Here is a 20,122-nt window from a genome sequence, read left to right as displayed (position 1 = left end):
CTCATCTTACTAAGCTAACACAATGTGTGTTTTTTTACCGTTTGCCAGTTTTTTCCTTCTTCAGAATGTTTGTCTATTTGTCACATGAGATTGAATGTATGATTGTTAACTCACGCTCCGCCCATATGTTTCTTTTCTCCACAGCTCACAATGATGACAAGGTTTATAATAACATCTCACAGTTTATTTGGAGAGCATTTGTTCATTCATACCATTGCTTCATTTTATTTGACATAAGATTAATATATAAATATGAATGGCACACATACTGTTTGTGAACATATAATGCTTTTTCTTAAATACATTCTGCAACAAAATCACGAGACCTATCTCTCTTCACAATTGATTTCAAAGGCCTCTGTGATAAGTCTACAACCTCATAATGCACCCAAAGGATGCATATCAGTTGAATTCCATTTTTATTCCAAAGGACTGTTCCTCTAGTCTGGCTGACACCAGCTTTCAAAGTCCTTTTCCTCATTGTGTAGTCACATGGGTCGTGTCAGTCAGGCTACTGTTTCTCCTTAAGTGATAGCAAATACTTAAGTACCTTAATAATTTGCATTGTCTTATTTCTACTGGTTAGCTGCCAGCTCTGATTTACTTAAAAATGCATTTTCACAAGAAGGATAATATTCAATACTATACAATTCTTGTGTCTGTAGGGGCCATTTTTGTATCATGATGCCCACCACGAAGGGACATCAAGTTTGGTCTTTCTTTTTCTTTCTTTGCTATATTGCTTTGCTAAGGGCATAAGGCACGTTTTGCTCCTCCTCTTCTTCATCCATTATTTTCAACCGCTTCACTTCAGGCCATGTTGGCTCTCATGGTGTCTGCGGAGGTCCACCTTGCGTTGGAAGCCCTTGGCACAGATCTCACAGCCGAAGGGCTTGAAGCCTGTGTGTTTACGACTGTGTGTGATGAGGTTAGAGCTCTGGCTGAACGCCTTGCCACACACCTGGCATTTGTGGGGCTTCTCACCTAAATAGTTACATACAAAAACATGTTTAAACTGTGGCATCAAATGAATCATAATCAAATATCACAGTTTCATTTTGTATTGATGCCCCTACATGTGAGCGATATTTTGCATTCCCCATCTAGTATTAAAACAGATCACATGTAACTTCATGAGGTACAGTATATAAACTCAGCAAAAAAATGTCCCTTTTTTTAGGACCCTTTCAAAGATAATTTGTAAAAATCCAAATAACTTCACAGATCTTCATTTTAAAGGGTTTAAACACTGTTTCCCATGTTTGTTCAATGAACCATAAACAATTAATGAATATGCACCTGTGGAACGGTCGTTAAGACACTAACAGCCTACAGACGGTATGCAGTTACGGTCACAGTTATGAAAACTTAGGACACTACTAAAAGAGGCCTTTCTACTGACTCTGAAAAACACCAAAAGAAAGATGCCCAGGGTTTCTGCTCATCTGCGTGAACGTGCCTTAGGCATGCTGCAAGGAGCCATGAGGACTGCAGATGTGGCCAGGGCAATAAATTGCCCGTACTGTGAGACGCCTACGACAGCGCTACAGGGAGACAGGACGGACAGCTGATTGTCCTCGCAGTGGCAGCAGACCACGTGTAACAACACATGCACGGGATCAGTACATCAGAACATCACACCTGTGGGACAGGTACAGGATGGCAACAACAACTGCCCGAGTTACACCAGGAACGCAAATCCCTCCATCAGTGCTCAGACTGTCCGCAATAGGCTGAGAGAGGCTGGACTGAGGGCTTGTAGGCCTGTTGTAAGGCAGGTCCTCACCAGACATCACCGGTAACAACGTCACCTATGGGCACAAACCTACTGTTGCTGGACCAGACAGGACTGGCAAAAAGTGCCCTTCACTGACGAGTCAGGGTTTTGTCTCACCAGGGGTGATGGTCGGATTCACATTTATCGTTGAAGGAATGAGCGTTACACCGATGCCTGTACTCTGGAGCGGGATCGATTTGGAGGTGGAGTGTCCGTCATGGTCAGGGGCGGTATGTCACAGGATCATCGGACTTAGCTTGTTGTCATTGCAGGCAATCTCAACCGTGTGCGTTGCAGGGAAGACATCCTCTTCCCTCATGTGTTACCCTTCTTGCAGGCTCATCTTGACATGACCCTCCAGCATGACAATACCACCAGCCATACTGCTCGTTCTGTGTGTGATTTCTTGCAAGGCAGGAATGTCAGTGTTCTGCCATGGCAAGCGAAGAGCCTGGATCTCAATCCCATTTAGCACGTCTGGGACCTGTTGGATCAGATGGTGAGGGCTAGGGCCATTCCCCCAGAAATGTCTGGGAACTTGCAGGTGCCTTGGTGGAAGAGTGGGTAAGGAGGAGGAATTGCACTGCAGTACTTAATGCAGCTGTTGGCCACACCAGATACTGACTGTTACTTTTGATTTTGACCCCCCCCCCTTTGTTCAGGGACACATTATTCAATTTCTGTTAGTCACATGTCTGTGGAACTTGTTCAGTTTATGTCTCAGTTGTTGAATCTTATGTTCATACAAATATTTACACATGTTAAGTTTGCTGAAAACAAACGCAGTTGACAGTGAGAGGACGTTTCTTTTTTTGCTGAGTGTTTGTGCTGTAGAGCTGAAGTCAGTATCAATGACTGGGAGGAAAGAATCGTGCCATTGTTCAGATTTGTCGAACATTCATTTGAGACATATTCTGCCTGCACAGAGTTCCTTTCACAGAGGCCTCTGCAAAGTAGGATAACCAGATATGCAAATCAGATGGACATTTGTTTAAGTTTCTTTTTTTGATTTATCAGTAGTTATTACTCTTGGAAACAATTCATGTTACAGCACCTAGAAAGCAGAGAACTATAGAGTGAGCCAATTGCTAAAGTTGTCTTTTATTTTTCTGAGAAATTACAATACACTCATAAGTAATTGGATCCCTAACTTTGGTGCTATGTGGATGCTCTTCTCTCCTCACCTGTGTGGATGTAGGTGTGTTTCTTCATGTCTGACTTCTGGTGGAATCTCTTTCCACAGTACTGACAGGGGTAGGGCCTGGTGTCTGAGTGGATGAGTAGATGGGTGGAGAGGGTGGAGGAGCGCTTGAATGTCTTTCCACACATCTTGCATTCAAAACTTCTTTCCTTTGTTTAAAGAAACAGGTACAGATGTAGGATCTTAATTTGAGCCAGTTTGTTACAGCAGGAAAATAATCCTGCAGCAACAGGAAATTATAATTATTATGTACATTTTTAATGTATATTTGTTGTAGGGGTTGATACATTTTCATTATTGCAAATCAAGTCTGACATTTTTAAGTGGAAATTACAGACTTTAGATACCTTTCTTTTTTAAACCCATTTTCCTCCCCAATGTCATGATATCCAATTGGCAGTTACAGTCTTGTCCCATCGCTGCAACTCCCATACGGACTCGGGAGAGGCGAAGGTCGAGAGCCATGCTTGCTTCAAAACATGACCCTGCCAAGCCGCACTGCTCGCTTAACCCGGAACCCAGCGGCACCCGTGTGTAGCAGGGAACACCGTACAATGGGCGACCGTGTTAGCGCTCATGCGCCCGGCCCGCCACAGGAGCCGCTAGAGCGCGATTGGACAAGGACATCCCAGCCGGCCAAACCCTCCCCTAACCCAGAAGATGCTGGGCTAATTGTGCGCCGCCTCATATGTCTCCCGGTCGCGGTCCGCTGCAACACAGCCTGCTGCAATACAGCCTTGGATCGAACCTTGGTCTGTAGTGACGCCTCAAGCACGGCGATGCAGTGCCTTAGACTGCTGCGCCACTCGGGAGGCTAGATGCCTTTTTAAACCTTGAATACACTACAGGTTTGCATTTCCTGCTGTGCAACAAGAGTGATTTTATCATCACATTTCAAATATTATAATTCTCATGAAAGTACCTTGGGCTACTTTTCCATGGAAGTACACAAAGAACTTAGGCAATTTGGGCACTGTGCCAGATTCCACATATCTGTTTGTCCGTCTTGTTTCCTTAACCATCTCCAACAGTGCATTGTGGTTACCTGTGAGTGGACATTCATGTGTTGCTCCAGACTGACGCCGTGGCCAAAGGTTTTCCTGCAGATGTTGCAGCCAAATGGTCTGGTCCCGCTGTGGGAGCGTCTGACATGAACCTCGAGACCATGAGGGGTTGAGAACACCTGCCGTGGCAGAGGAGGACAGGGGAGTTATCAAACTGCTAGTCACAATGTTGATGTCAATTTAAAGACTGATGAATTTAAAAGACTACATGTGATGTTTTGAATAGGGATATGTGACCACATACACAACTTTCCCTCTGGTGGCTTTGCGAAATCTCTGTATGCTGTGTGTTGTGGCAGTTTCATTTTGTATAGGCCCATTAGCTATTGTCAGTCTCACAGCGTAAAGAGAAAGCTGTGACTCCACTCCTGCATACGTACCTTGTCACAGGTGATGCAGTGATAAGTGTCAGAGGTGAGGGAGTAGTGTGTGCTGCAGTCTAGAGGTTGCTGTGGCTCAGGGCTGTGGCTGACTTGAGCCCCGTACAGGCTGCTGGTGTGCTGCAGGAGGTAGGGGGGGGGGGCCATCTGACGGAGGTCATAGGACGCAGGTAAAGAGTCCCAGGCATAGGAAGGTTTGTAGAAGGGAGGGAACTCTGCCATGTGAGCCTCTGAGGTTAAACGGAGTAAGATGATTGAGTCAATGAACACTTCCTCTGAAAAACCTTCTAAATAATATGTTGTCCCATTTAGGACCAATATGGTCCTACTCTTTTCTATTCTATTCCCAACCATTTTTTGGGGGGGATATCATGTCATCCCTTCACAACATCCCAGCCCAGTTGGAGGGTCTCCCACCTGATAAGTAGTATGGTCGTGGAGCAGGGGCAACCGGCTGTCCTGTTTGCTTAAGGTAAGAGGGGACTGGGCGTTCAGGCTCCTGCTCATGTTTGATATAAGAATAGGGGTCTGGTTCAGGAAGGGAGGGCTGACCCACTGACTGAGGCCTGACTGGAGACTCTGGACTCTGTGGTTCTGAAGAGATCACACCTGTCAAGTCACAATTGCAAATGGGATTAATTGAGTGTCAACATAAAGTCCAAATATTTTGTCTGTAAATAAGTACATACATGTACAGTGTAGATTGAAGGCTTAGAATCCTTCAGAATAATGTCTCTTTTGTATATCCCTGCCCTAACCACTTAATTTCAATAACTCCATGAATGCACTGACAAATCCAAGCATCAATAACAGTCCAAGCATATTGCTTATGAGATACTTTTTCTAGTCCACTAGCTGTTGCATCTGTCCTCAAATGTAATGAATTTTCTGTGATGTTTAACGTACCATTATAAAAGTCCCACTGTATGCTGCAATGCATCATTATGGATTCACTTTTTTCAAGTCAAATATTTATACATTATTATTTATTTTTAGCAATAGCTTTCATTTAATCAGATAATAAAAAAATACTAGTCTATGATGGTCAGGGGAGTGAAAAAATAACCAGGAAATCTAAACATGGCATTGTCACTGTGTCAATTGATTAATTATAAACTACAATTGATGAAATAACTGGCAAATCATTATACACGTTTCGTTATACAATTGTGAAAGTCTTGATGTGTTGCCATGATAATCTTGACATTCTTACTTGTAAATTCAGGTTCCCTCGGTTCGACTTCGTCTTCATGAGAGCGGTGCACATTGTAAGATGCGCACCTCTTGTTTTTCACCAAAAAGGATCGTGGCATGACAACGCTGTTGAAAAAAAATATTATGATATATGCTTATAGACAACTTAAAATGTTTTAGGCTAGGCCTAACATTTTATAATATACAGTTTATTAGTCTGTGAACTTTCAAGATTTTTAATTTGGCTGGTATAACATATTTGATGGAGCGTTTCTGAGCGAGGGAAACAAAAATGTAATTACCATAATTCTTAGACACATTGTGTCATATGTGTTAATTCAGTTAAGGTAGGTTGTTTAACTGTATGTTAACACTCATGTTTTAAATGTAAATATTTGAAACATAAAATAGCCAAATACTTTCACACTTGTCCAGTCATTAATTTCCATAATATGCTGTGAAGTCCAATGATCTATCAGTAGGTCTTTTTCAGTTTTCGTTTTAACTATGTATGTATCTTGAAATATAATGCTGTAAAATACAGAACTTAAAAAAGTTTCGTTCCAAAAGCATATGATAGGCTAATTACGTTTAAAGCATCACTGACTTGGATACGCTAATTGTAAAATGCATTAATTCCATTATAGCCTACATGAATCCATTTTCATTCTTCGAATTATCAATATTTCTAAGAATAGTCTACAGGGAATATTCGTTATAATATTATGCACCTGCTGTAGCCTACTTACCGTTTGTTTATAAGAAGTAGGGAGGATAGTGCTCTTATTAAATAGGCTAGGTTAATTATTTCCCCAGTCTTAAAACATCATCCAATCTGTCGAAGAATAAATATTTCCGAAAATCCTTTCGCAAAAGTCCGAATCCAAACCACTGTAAGACATCACACTTGCTGCTCTCTTCCTTTTGCTCCCCTCCCTGATTTTCAATCAGATAATGTTGTGCAGGAATCTGACTGTGGTTTCAACCAATGAGAGAGCCAACTCACAGGTGGAAATTTGCGTAGAAAAACATTGGGCCTGGACACAGTCCCTCGAACTGTTACAAACGATTAAGTTTCAAACAGTTCACAAATAAATTGAAATAATGTTAGAACATCATGTCTTCCTCATGATTGTATTTTGTTTGGCCACATATAGGGCTAATGGTTTTCAAATTGGAATGACATGTTTTAATTTGACCAATTAGTGACAGAATATTTTACAAACTTTAACATGGATTAGAGAAACAAAAATAAACAATCCAAATGTTTCACTCCTTAGCCTACAATTTGCAATATTTGATTTACAGGATTTACAGTAGTAGTTTCATTCTCACTGTTGTGTAAATGAAATTGCCAATACATCTTGGGTGGCTAAGATTTAAATAAGCAAAACTGGGCCCCAGCACCTCCATAGATACACACACCAAACCAGTCTCCTGCGATTATTCATGTTTACACAGTCTTGTTTGCACTGTACTGTATTTTGTGTATAGCTGTTCATCAGTTAGCCTACCGACATAGATTTGTTTCTATCCAAACTCTGTCATAACTTTTGTCAGTTGGTCTACTCTATCCAAACTGTCATAAAGAAGGCTATTTCTCTTGAGGGCAGGGATACTCTTAACGAAAATACTATTTTGAAAAATATATATAATACAATGAAGTATAGATATATAAATATATATAGTGTTACAATAACAATATGTATAAAGCAATTAACGTGACTTTTGTAAGCTACACTAATTATATCTTGCCAAGACAAGAATTCATTTTCAGTGCATGAACTCACGATGTCATGAAGTGCAGAGGCATACTTGCGACATCATGTGGCTGTTTTACGTCAATATATTATTCTCATACGGGCGTCTCGACTACTGTAGAGCAGGGGTATTCAACCTGGGGCCTGCGGAGATACTGCAAGGGGTCCCCTAAAATATTAATATTTTTTAAATATATTGTATAAAAGTAGAAAATATATTTTCAATGTTTTTCTGAATATCGCTAGCAACAACAGAATAAACACATTTTGAATTAGATACATGCTGTATAACATGAGAATATCTTCTCTCTAATGATGTCAGCTTTATTTCTCAACTCCTAATATTGAGCAAATTAAACTCATTGCAGCCAATTACACTCATTGGAGTATCTGCTTTCTTAACTTGGACATATATTTTTGCCAACACATGGCTAACCTTTGTTTAACCAGCTTAACAGCTGCTATTCGCAAAAATATGTTTGGAGTTACCTTTCTAGCTAATAGGATATGTTAGAGTTTATACTTCCTATTCCAATTATGTTGGGAGCAGGGGCGTAGCGCGAAATGTACAGTTGTATAGCTCATCTCATGCTATTTGTTACAGGGAACGCAACACCCTGCTACAACTCAACTCCCCACTCCCCATGGAGCGAAAGAGGTATGGGATTATAGGTGCGAGTAAGGATGACAAAAGGCAGAGGATTTACCGTTTATTCCTTCACACTGTAAATTTGGGGAAAATGGGCTGGATGGAACCCAAGCAAAGAAAGTAAATGTCAAAGCCCCCTCTCCTACCTTACCTGCCTACCCACTACTTACCTAACCTACCCTCTCCTACCTTACCTGCCTACCCACTACTTACCTAACTTTTAGCACCACCTGGTGCGCTAACCAAAATACAGGGGGTAGTCCGCCCAGGTCTTACCTAGTGTGCATAAACAGACTCAATACTACGGGTTATGTATGCCCGCAGGCTTCTTGCCCTTCCCCCCTGGGAACAAATGAAACGGAATAATACAATGTCAATAATCCCCCACAAAATGCATCCTATTGACACACAGGACATACTAATCAGCTCTATCTCAGCAACAACCAACATAGGACATACCAAATCCCCTCTCTATCTGAGAAACACCCACCACAGGATATAAGCCCCCAGCTCTATCTGCTCTCTCCTAACAAAGGAGCACTGGCTTTTCTAGCTTCTGAAGGAGTCTGTAATTACAGACAGCTGTATACTTTGACGAGAGGGCGGGGTCAGCTCCAATTAGCAATGGGGCCGACCAATCAGCTACTTGGGGGAATTTCAGGAAGCCATCCTGAAACACACACATACAAGCAAAACCACAACACAGAAACTGGGAACGTAACACGCCCACCGCAAAACATGCAAACATACAGTTTGCAATAACAAAACCTAACACATCCCCAGTTACTAAACCTGTGATAGAGCGTCGGCAACCACATTCGCTGAGCCCTTAACTTACTTTATCTGTACATTTGATCCTTGTACAATCAGAGCCCACCGCATAAGGCGGTGGTTCTGATTGTGCATTTGCTTAAAAAACACCAAAGGATTATGGTCTGTGAAGACCAGTATAGGCAAGGCACTGGAGCCCACATATACGTCAAATAACTGTAAGGCTAGCAATAAAGCCAGCGTCTCTTGTTCAATGGTGGAGTCCTTGACTGACACGAGTTGAACTTACAGGAGAAGAAACTGACGGGCCGATCCACTCCCTCTTCATCTTCCTGCAAGAGAACCGCACCCACCCCCACTATGCTAGCGTCTACCTCCAACTTAAAAGGTTTGTCAAAGTTGGGGGGGCAAGCACTGGGGCACTACAAAGTAGCGCTTTAGCGGACTCAAAAGCACAGTTACAGTCCTGGGACCACTTAAATGGTACCTTGGGACTAAGCAGAGACGTAAGGGGAACTACTACCATCAAGAAGTTCTTACGGAATGTACGATAGTAACCTACCGTCCCCAGGAATCTGTGCAACTGGCAGCGAGTCGTGGGAGCTGGAAAAGCAACAATTGCTTCCATTTGCCAGTTACTGGGTGCACTTGACCTCGTCCCACTTGTTTCCCTAAGTAAGTCACTGTAGCCTTCCCAAACTCACACTTGGCCACACTTTTCAAAGTGGCGAGATGATCAGACCAAGTAGACGAATGAATTATCACATCGTCAAGGTAAGTAGTACAATTTGGCACATTCAAGAACACAACGTTAACTCGGCCCTGAAAAGTAGGGACGTACCGCCCCTTTTAGGAACAAGAATACATGGTGAACTCCAGGAGCTGTTACTGGGTTTTGCCATGTAATTCTATAATAAATAAGCTACCTCACTTTTCATTACCTCCCTTTTCTTAGTGTTAACCCGCTACGGATGCTGGCGTATAGGAGCAGCGTTCCCACATCCACGTCATGTTCCAAGATGGCCTTGCAACTTGGAACGTCCTGAAACACATTGAGAACTATTTATCAATAGGATAAGATCATTAGTTTGATCGTTATCCAAATGATCCATTTGAGAGGTTAACTTTTTCAGCATCTCCGAATTACATAAGCGTTCACACTGCTGTAACGTATGGCGTAACTCCAACCTGTCCTACTTATCATCCTCCTCTAGGTCCCATCCAGGCTTCAGCACCACCGCAGCCACACTGGAGATGGCAGGCTGGGCCAGCTTACCTGAGCAGCTGTCTGGAGTATCACGCACAAATGCTATCAGCGTGTTAACATGACACACACGGAAAGATGATCGGGGGTCTTTATCACATAATTGGTGTCACCGAGTTTCTTTTCCACAAGATATGGCCCAGAAAAATGTGCCGACAGAGATGAGCCAGGGATTGGCAACAAAAGTAAAACTTGATCCCCTGGTGCAAAAGAACAGCCAACAGCCTTTTTGTCATAATGCAACTTCATACGTTTTTGAGACGAGGAGAGAGACTTTTGGGCTAACTCACATGCGTCATCTCTCCCGCATCTTACTGACATAATCCAACACATTTATAGGGGCGCTACTGGGTGTAGGAGAGAGGATATGCTCTTTCAAAGAGCCTTGTGTCCAAACACAAGGTCAGCAGGGCTGAATCCTAAGGACTCTTGTATAGTTTCCCTGAAAGCAAGTAGGACAAAAAAAAGTACAACAGAACTGATATTGCAGGCGAAATCCTGAGAAAAATCCAATCAGGAAGTGACTTATTTTGAAACCCCTGTCTTTCCATGCATCCCTATTGCCCATTGAAAGGGATATCAACCAGATTCCTTTTTCTGTGGCTTCCCTAAGGTGTCTTCAGCCTTTAGATGTAGTTTCAGGCCTGACCACAAGTGGTCAGTTGTTGGCTCTCAGTGTGATTTTTGCGCTAAACAGAGAGGTAGCCATTTTTCCTCCCGGTCCTAGTGAAAAGCCAACTGTCCCGGTTGATATATTATCAATAGATATTTGAAAAACACCTTGAGGATTGATTATAAAAAACGTTTCCCATGTTTCTGTCGATATTATGGATATAATTTGGAATTTTTGTCTGCCTTGTCGTGACTAAATGTTCCCCCCGTTTCATAGGCCCATTCCCCATCTCTGGACTTATTAGCCCCACTGCTGTTCGTCTTTTGTTACCCCCTACCCTCCGTATTCATCCTACTTTCTATGTGTCTAGGATTAAGCTTGTGTCTCACAGCCCTTTGTCTTCTGTTTCCAGGCCCACCCCTCCTCCCTGTGTCATCGATGGCCATCCGGCATACACGGTGAGATGCCTCCAGAGTGTTCGACCATGGGGCAGGGCTTTCCAGTTGGCTATCGAAACGTTGGTATTACATTTTTGCATCTGAGCTCCTAGAGTGTGCGGCTCTCTTTTATTTTCAAGTTTCTACTCCGCTAGCCAGCACCTCGACTTAATAGGTGTGCGTTTATTTTTCTTCTAGAGCAGGGCTTTTCAGTACCTGGTTGACTGGGAGGGTTATGGCCCGGAAGAGAGGTGCTGGGTCCCCGCTAGAGACATCCTGGACTCAGCCCTCATCACCGAATTCCACCGCCAGCACCCTGGTCAACCAGGTATGCGCCCAGGTAGAACGCCAGGCGTACCTGGGGGGGGGGTTGGTAATTTCACACCCTGATCTGTTTCAGCTGTCTTTGATTGTCTCCACCCCGCTCCAAGTGACGCCCATCTTCCACATTATGCCCTATGTATTTATGCCTGTGTTCTCTGTTTGTTGCCAGTTCATCTTGTTTGTCAAGTCAACCAGCGTTTTTGTGTCTCAGCTCCTGCTTTTCCCAGTCTTTCTTTTTCTCGCCCTTCTGGTTTTGACCCTTGCCTGTCCTGACTCTGAGCCTGAATGCCTGACAACTCTGCCTGCCCCTGAACCTGAGCCTGCCTGCGCTCCAGTACCGTTGCCCCATATCTGGTTTACTCACCCCTGTCTGCCTTGACCTGTCTATTGCCTCCTCCTGTTGGATTATTAAACCATTGTTAATTCGACATTGTCTGCATCTGGGTCTTACCTTCATACCTGATAGATTTGTGTGTATTGTTGTGAATGGTTAGATACTACTGCACTGTTGGAGCTAGGAACACAAGCATTTCGCTACACCTGCAATAACATCTGTTAAATATGTGTATGTGACCAATAACATTTTATTTGGATTTAATATAGATGTTACCATTTTAGTAATCAACTTTGCTAGCTAGTAAAAGTAACTTTTTGTTTTGTCTTTCTGATGGGTGGAGCGGAAAGCCAGTGACAGCACGGTGGTCTGCATCTGCCATTTTCCGGTGGTTAAGAGAAATGGCCTTGTACTTACCAGAAACAGTACAGTAGCTCATCCACCATGGCAGAAGAGGAAGATCCAGAACGTTGATTGGGAAACAAGAACAAACAATGAGGCATGAGGATTGGGTGTTGAGGGACCACTTGTCACATTGTCCAAGGTGGGTTTGTGTTATGATAAACAATGCATTTTCTGTGCAGGTAAAGATGTAGATATGGCATTGAAAAAGACCCATCACTGACAAAATGTCTCTTTGTTTTCAAGTCCAACAGGAGTGCATCCCTCAGGCTATCCGGTGGATGAACATCCTTTGCCAGTGGGATCCGAGGGTGATCGTCCAGTTGTGGAGACTACAGCACATCGAGCCTGTGGATGGACAGGTCAATAACTCATCAAATATGATACAATATTGTGTAAAACATTGAATTTGTAGATGCATCGAAATGTAGACTTTTTGTCTGATGTTTATTCATTGTTCACTTGTTTTTCAACAATGTCAGGTACATGCAGGGATGACTGGGGCCTTCAGCAAGTAAGACACGGGGTAAGAAATCATTTGTGACTCGTTTCAGGAAGCTAGACTTATATCACACGTCACCACTTTACAGGAGAGTCATTTTAACGTAAACATTTATTTTGTGTCAACATGCGTTTTTTGGGGCAGGAATGCCTTCTGGAACATGTGAACTTTCATGTGCCTTAATAACAAACGTGTATGCCATCTGTAAATACGAATACAATTGTTAAATTATGAGCCTAGTTAGTTTAGCTACGGAAAAAGACAGGAATCTTCCCGCTAGCCATGATTGGCATGTCACACGCTTCTGTCTATAATAAGCTGCTCAGCATGTGTAGGTAATCCTTTCTAACGCGGATAAAATAAAAAAATCACTTTCTTGAGGATCGAGTTTTGAAATCAGTGGAATGCCCGGTGGAAGCAGAGTATGATAGCTAAGGAGGTAGTCAAAAAGAGAACACAGAAGGGTGTTGTATAAAACACCTGTCTCCGGATACCATCTTCAAACTAAGGGCAACCATGGCATCCGTGATAGAGGGGGGAAAGCGTTCATTCATGTACAGTTACTTGCAAAAATATTCACCCCCCCCCCCCCCCTTGGCATTTTTCCTATTTTGTTGCCTTACAACCTGGAATTAAAATATATTTATTGGGTGGTTTGTATCATTTGATTTACACAACATGCCAACCACTTTGAAGATGCAAAATATTTTTATTGTGAAACATACAAAAAGTAAGACAAAAAAATTGTACGATTCCTTGCACCGTAGGGACACTTTACCTTCACCACTGCTGTGGTGCTGCTACGGTGAGGCACCCAGGATCCCAGACCCTATGACCCAAAGCCCTGACTCCTGCACATACTTCCCTGTAGCCATTTTGAATACCTTGATGCCCTCCTCTTCGTTATCTGTGCCCCACTTTACAGACAACACCCCATCCAACGGCTGTGATCTGAGGAGCCTTTTAAGCAGTGAACGAGTAGCGCGCTTGCCCCTAACCACTCCTCCATAATTGGTGCCGTCAACCTCCCTCTCCTCATGGTGTGCCAGTTGGGTTTGGTACGCTGTCCAACTTGTGCCTACCCTATAGCCTCCTGCTGCTCCACTGACAGTGCCATGCCAGCCAGGATGCCTGTATGCCCCAGGTGCCCTTGTTTTTTTTTAACAATGTCCGATGTCATCCCTGCCTGTATCGGTTGTTCTGGCTCAGGTTCAAGGAGACCTGCCATTCCACTGAACCTGCCACAGAGAAGGTGCTTTAGCCACTGAAGATCCTCCTCTGTTGGCTCTCAGGACAGAGGGTTGAAGTCTTCGGCTGGGTACAGGTCCTCCACTGACTGCACCTGGTTGGGCACGGCTGGCTTCCTCCACTCACATTCCACATCCGTATGGCCGAAATTGTGAACTGCCAAAATAGGCTGCATGGCTACACTTATGAGCACCACGGAGGCATTTCCATGTGGTATAGAGAATCCCCTGGTTACCTAAAGAGACCTGCCAAGAGGAAGGATGTTAAGTGACACATCTTTCAATTCATGACTTTGAACACCTTGAAATGCATTTGTTGAAAGAAATGTGCTATATTGATGACTGACATTACTGCTATAGAGGACACGTGCAGTTTTTCAATAAACTTAATTGATAACTTGGGATTTTATCACTTGACATATCAATCATATAGTGGGAAGGATCCTATAAATCAAAGCTGTGTGAATGGATTTACCAGTCCAAATAACTAAATACTGTGCTTTTGAAGATTTCTCTCTAGTCATGAAACTACAATACAGACTAGATGTCTAATCAAAGTCAATTCTGAATGTCATTAGATTTTTAGATTCATTCTCATCAATGACAACATTCTAGAACTGTTATCACTCAAGTCTGGCATCCGGGGTAATCTGGTTATTGATTATATAATTGATCTCTTGTAGAATGTTGACAGCTGTATAGAACGCTTTGTATTGCTAAGATGCTCAAACTTAACTTAATAGCTACACTCACCGACACAGAATAAATGTTATCCCTCACGATGGCCCTGGTCAAACTGGTAAGTTGCCACTAAACTATAGCTGTACTTATCCAGAATCCAAGACTTATAGTGGTCTTCTCCCCTTTTAAAGCTCTTATGCTTATCCTTAAAAAAAATTCTGGAAGGTCTGAAATAGACACCAAAGTCGACATACTTTACAAACAATTACCTAGGCTAAGTAATCCCAAATTATTTTTTGATCTGCTGCTCTGCTAACTAGCTAGCTATAGTGTAGTTAGTGACTATCTAAGACAGAGAAAGGAGATGGAAGATGTTCAACACTTTATTCACTTAATTTCAACGCAGCACATGGATTCATTATGTATTTGGCACAGCTCTCTGATCGCACTGGTGAACGGTAGCTGACAGTGCTGGCTAGAGATGACATGCAGGAGCATCCTGCAGAAATGTGTGGTCTTGCAGAGGTCTTCTCTGTTGCTAATTAGCATTTAACATGTTTTTTTGTGTAAATTGGGGCTAATATATTAATAAAACTCACCTTGTCTGAGAGAGAATAACACTGTTATCATGACATCACACCAAGGTAAGCCTACACCAAACACATACTTAATTTGAAGTGTCGTAAAATTCACTATGTGAAAAATGAATGGTGGAAAGATGATTGGAACCATTTCCGTGTTTGACCGCTAGGTTTTATGGGTATTATGACATGTCCACTGTGGAGCTCTTATAGAGCTGTTCTGATCCATGAACCTCTTCTAAACAGATTTAGTGTCACCAGTGAATTGCGAGATGATGATGTGATATGTTTTATTTATATACACTCAAATTTAGGCAAATTGTAAATTATTTTATTCAAACTTTTTAATTTTGGTTTGGGTAGCAACACGCATCACATACGGAAGCACATGCCTCCCAGGCAGTAGTTTGGTTAGACCCGATTCAGTGATTAAGATTCCACATAACTATGATTGCATTTAGATCTCATGATATACAGTGGGGCAAAAAAGTATTTAGCCAGCCACCAATTGTGCAAGTTCTCCCACTTAAAAAGATGAGAGGCCTGTAATTTTCATCATAGGTACACTTCAACTATGACAGACAAAATGAGAAAAAAAATCCACAAAATCACATTGGAGGATTTTTTATGAATTCATTTGCAAATTATGGTGGAAAATAAGTATTTGGTCACCTACAAACAAGCAAGATTTCTGGTTCTCACAGACCTGTAACTTCTTCTTTAAGAGGCTCCTCTGTCCTCCACTCGTTACCTGTATTAATGGCACCTGTTTGAACTTGTTATCAGTATAAAAGGACCTGTCCACAACCTCAAACAGTCACACTCCAAACTCCACTATGGCATAGACCAAAGAGCTGTCAATGAACACCAGAAACAATATTGTAGACCTGCACCAGGCTGGGAAGACTGAATCGGCAATAGGTAATATGAGGTGATGGCAGCGGATAAATGGCACAACAATGGGCCTCGGGATCTTGTCACGTTATCTCTGTGGATTCAAATTGCCATAGAAAGAAATGTAATTGGGTTTTCTAGCTTATTCCTGCTCATACCATAACCCAAATGGCAGCATGGGGCACTCTGTTCACAATGTTGACATCAGCAAAACATTCACCTACACGATGCCATACACTTGGTCTGCGGTTGTGAGGCCGGTTGGAAGTACTGCCAAATTCACTGAAACGGCGTGGCTTATAGTAGAGAAATGAATATTCACTTATCTGGCAACAGCTCTGGTGGACCTTCCTACAGTCTACATGCCAATTGCACACTCCGTCAAAACTTGAGACATCTGGGGCATTGTGTTGTGTGACAAAAACGGAACATTTTATAGTAGCCTTTTATTGTCCCCAGCACAAGGTGCATGTGTGTAATGATGATGCTGTTTAATCAGCTCCTTGATATGCCACACCTGTCAGGTGGATGGATTATCTTGGCAAATGATAAATGCTCACGAACAGGGAAGTAAACAAATTTGTACACAACATTTTGAAGAAATAAGCTTTTTGTGCATATGGAACATTTTATTTAATTTATTTAAGCTCATGAAACACTTTGCATGTTGTGTTTATATTTTTGTTCAGTGTAAATAGAACAGTAAACTATTTTTGTGTCATACCCAAGGTATATTGTCTGACATACCACTGCTTTCAGCCAATCAGCATCCTGGACCCAAACTACATGGTTTATAATAGCATTTATCCCAGGTTGGAGACTCAATTAAAGAACAGTTTCAAATATGTAGTCAGAAAATTGATTAATAGTAGTTGTTCTCTATGATTTAATAGAGAACAACTACTAATTTATCTATGTTATGGACTAGAACTATTTTTACTGTACCATTTAGAAAGTAAGTACTGGCAGCTACCTTTTGGACTGCTTCGATGTGTGAACTGTTAACACACCAACCACCTATCATCATTGGATGATCGATCAATGGCCTCAATGTTCTGAGTATCCTACTGCCACTGGAAGGAAGGATGTTTCTGGGTCCTTGACAGTTCTTTGTTTTATGTTCACAATGCTGGTGTGGCAGGATTATTATTTGTATTGTTAAATTAATACAAATTTAAAAAAATGTTTGGACGGACTGATGAACCTTAATGATACGTTGACATACTTCTGCCACACACACACACAAACTCAAGCACATTCCTTGGTCATTACACTGCAGGACAACTTGCATCTCATGATAGGGCTCTGAATGGTGGTTTAGCTTACCTGGTACACAGATATTTGCAGTTTTGTAATAGAAAAATATTTTTAAATCATTTTACACTGAGGTACTTATGTCACTCATATTTGGCAATGTTTTTATCATTGGGATAAGTCTTGCAATACTTGTCATAAAAGTTGACTAATACTTTCTTTCTTGTGTTATAGAAACTCTTTAGAAAACAAACTTCTCCTCAGGGAAAACAAAGTTCTGCTCATCTCATCTTTTCATGAATAGTGCATTCGGAAAGTATTCAGACCCTTTGACTTTTTCCACATTTTGTTACATTACAGCCTTATTCTAAAATGGGTTAAATAAAATCATCAACAATCTACACACAATACCCCCTAATGACAAAGCAAAAACAGATTTTTAGAACATTTTAGTACTGGTCTGAATACTTATGTAAATGTGATATTTCAGTTTTTTATTTTAATAAATTAGCAACAATTTCAAAAAAAACTGTTTTTGATTTGTCATTATGGGGTATTGTGTGTAGATTGATGGTTGTCAGTTCTTCTGGTGAAGGTATAGAATAGCAAGGATTTAATCTCTGATTTATCTCAACAATCACATGAAATCACGTGATAAGAACAAGCTTCAATAAAACAGCATAATATTTGAAACGGACTTTGAATTGTGTCTTGAGTCTTTGAACTTTGAATTATCGATTGAGTTTGCTGAGTACATATTTGTAACGGCACTTTAATTTAGCATTTACACTGAACAAAAATATAAACGCAACCTGTAAAGTGTTGGTCCCGTGTTTCATGAGCTTCAATGAGTCGGACGGGAGGGATATAATACAAACTCCTGACCAAGCCCAGATCCCCGTTAGGCGATGAGCTGAAATAAAAAATCCCCAAAAATGTTCTATAGACACAGAAAGCTTATTTCTCCCAAATGTTGTGCACACATTTTTTTTACATCCCTAGTAGGGATATTTGTCCTTTGACAAGATAATCCATCCACTTTATAGGTGCAGCATATCAAGAAGCTGATTGAACAGCATGATGATTGGGCTCCTGATTGGCGCAGGGGTTATAAGGCACTGTATCTCAGTGCTAGAGGTGTTACTACAGACACCCTGGTTCGAATCCAGGCTGTATCCCAACCGGCAGTGATTGGGAGTCCCATAGGTTGGTGCACAATTGGGTTTGGTCGGGGTAGGCCATCATTGTAAATAAGAATTAGTTCTTAACTGAATAAATAAATAATAATATTACACAGGTGTGCCTTGTACTGGGGACAATAAAATTCCACTTTAAAATATGTAGTTTTGTCACACAACACAATACCACAGATGTCCAAAAATGCTTCTAGTCCATAACATAGAGAGTAGAGTAGTTGTTCTACATGAATCCATTGAGTTTGCTGTCAAAGTATTAGAAAGGGCCCTTTAATTGCGTCTCCAATATAGGATAAATGCCATTATCGCATATGCAATGGAAATAGGTTTGGAGAGGTGCATTTCCAAAATGTTAAAGTAAAATTGCTTCTAGTGCATAACATAGATAGTGGAGTACTTGGAACCCTGACTTGTTCTCCCGGACCTGCAGTTTTGACCCTCTCTCTTTCTCTCACTCTCTGTTTTTCAGCTGTCTCAGCTTCTGAATGCTCGGCTATGAAAAGCCAACTTACATTTGCACCCCCTTTAACCACTGTGATTATTATTTGACTCTGCAGGTCATCTATGAATGTTTGAACATCTTGAAGAACGATCTGGCCTTAATGACCATGTACTCTTATAATTTCCTCCTGGCACAGTCGGAAGAGGACTGGCCACCCCTCAGAGCCTGGTTCCTCTCTAGGTTTCTTCTTAGGTTCCTTATTTTCTAGGGAGTTTTTGCTAGCCACTGTGCTTCTACATCTGCATTGCTTGCTCTTTGGAGTTTTAGGCTGGGTATGTTTATAAGCACTTAGTGACAACTGCTGATGTAAAAAGGGCTTTATAAAATAAATGTGATTGAGTAGTTGCTGACTAAGTATTTGAGAATGTCCTTTAAGTCTCCAATGTGTATTTTCAAAATAGTACATATTTGAAAAAGTATGCTAAACGTTCATAGAGTTTTCAATATGTGATACATACGAGATGAAACTAACCCAGTAATTACTTATATTGGTAATATATTTGAATATTGAACTCTTCAATTAAAATCATAACCATTCAAATAGTATACAGTATCATATTTGACAATAGTTTATAATCACTATAACAATCTAATCATGGCTTTATTAATCAGAATATGATTTGTATCAGATCTGTGCCTTTATAAAGTGCTTAGATATTTATTTGTTGCTAGACTGTTTTTCTGACCTATTTCATGATTTCCAAATGCAGTCATAGTTATGTGCAATCTCAATCACTAAATGGGGACTATCCGAACTACCGTTTGGGAGGCATGCAGACCCGGCGTCAGAACGATTCAGTTGGATGGGCCTTTGATTTCCATAGGCGGGCTCATTTTTCCACGCGACCTCCTATGTGTGCACGTGTTTTTGAAATGGGTATAATAGTACTGTCACGCCCTGACCTTCGTTATCTCTGTTTTCGTTATTATTTTGGTTAGGTCAGGGTGTGACGAGGGTGGGTATGCTTGTTTTGTATGTCTAGGGTTTTTAGGGGTTTTGTAAGTCTAGGTAATTGTATGTCTATGGTGGCCTGAATTGGTTCCCAATCAGAGGCAGCTGTTTATCGTTGTCTCTGATTGGGGATCCTATTTAGG

At 41.5% G+C, this 20,122-nt stretch overlaps 1 protein-coding gene and 1 long non-coding RNA gene across 2 annotated transcripts; one reads left to right on the top strand and one right to left on the bottom strand.

Annotated features, from left to right (window-relative positions):
* Window positions 1-162: 162 nt before the first annotated feature.
* Window positions 163-6,572, bottom strand: LOC109868600 (zinc finger protein Gfi-1b). The gene is made up of 7 exons (XM_020458278.2): window positions 6,366-6,572; window positions 5,636-5,742; window positions 4,840-5,031; window positions 4,423-4,652; window positions 4,024-4,161; window positions 2,962-3,127; window positions 163-984 (listed from the first exon to the last, which is right to left on the bottom strand). The coding sequence occupies exons 2-7, from the start codon at window positions 5,733-5,735 to the stop codon at window positions 806-808; spliced, it is 1,005 nt and encodes a 334-aa protein (XP_020313867.1). The 5' UTR covers window positions 5,736-5,742; window positions 6,366-6,572; the 3' UTR covers window positions 163-805.
* A 5,511-nt stretch (window positions 6,573-12,083) lies between these two features.
* On the top strand, window positions 12,084-14,321 carry LOC109868085 (uncharacterized). Its single transcript, XR_002251879.2, has 4 exons — window positions 12,084-12,312; window positions 12,417-12,532; window positions 12,653-12,696; window positions 13,440-14,321. It is a non-coding gene; the product is annotated as an uncharacterized LOC109868085 (long non-coding RNA).
* The last annotated feature ends 5,801 nt before the right edge of the window (window positions 14,322-20,122 follow it).

Source organism: Oncorhynchus kisutch, linkage group LG23 (genome assembly GCF_002021735.2).
Source record: "Oncorhynchus kisutch isolate 150728-3 linkage group LG23, Okis_V2, whole genome shotgun sequence".
NCBI lineage: Eukaryota > Metazoa > Chordata > Actinopteri > Salmoniformes > Salmonidae > Oncorhynchus > Oncorhynchus kisutch.
Note: the sequence above shows the minus strand (reverse complement) of the source record. Positions and strands in the feature narration are given on the sequence as shown.

Excerpts from the sequence above, each read along its gene's own strand:
- LOC109868600 (XM_020458278.2), bottom strand. The coding sequence starts at position 5,735 with ATGCCACGATCCTTTTTGGTGAAAAACAAGAGGTGCGCATCTTACAAT. Across the intron at positions 5,032-5,635 it reads GAGGGAACCTGAATTTACAA|GTGTGATCTCTTCAGAACCA; the intron begins GTAAGAATGTCA and ends GTGACTTGACAG. Across the intron at positions 985-2,961 it reads ACACACCTACATCCACACAG|GTGAGAAGCCCCACAAATGC; the intron begins GTGAGGAGAGAA and ends GTAACTATTTAG.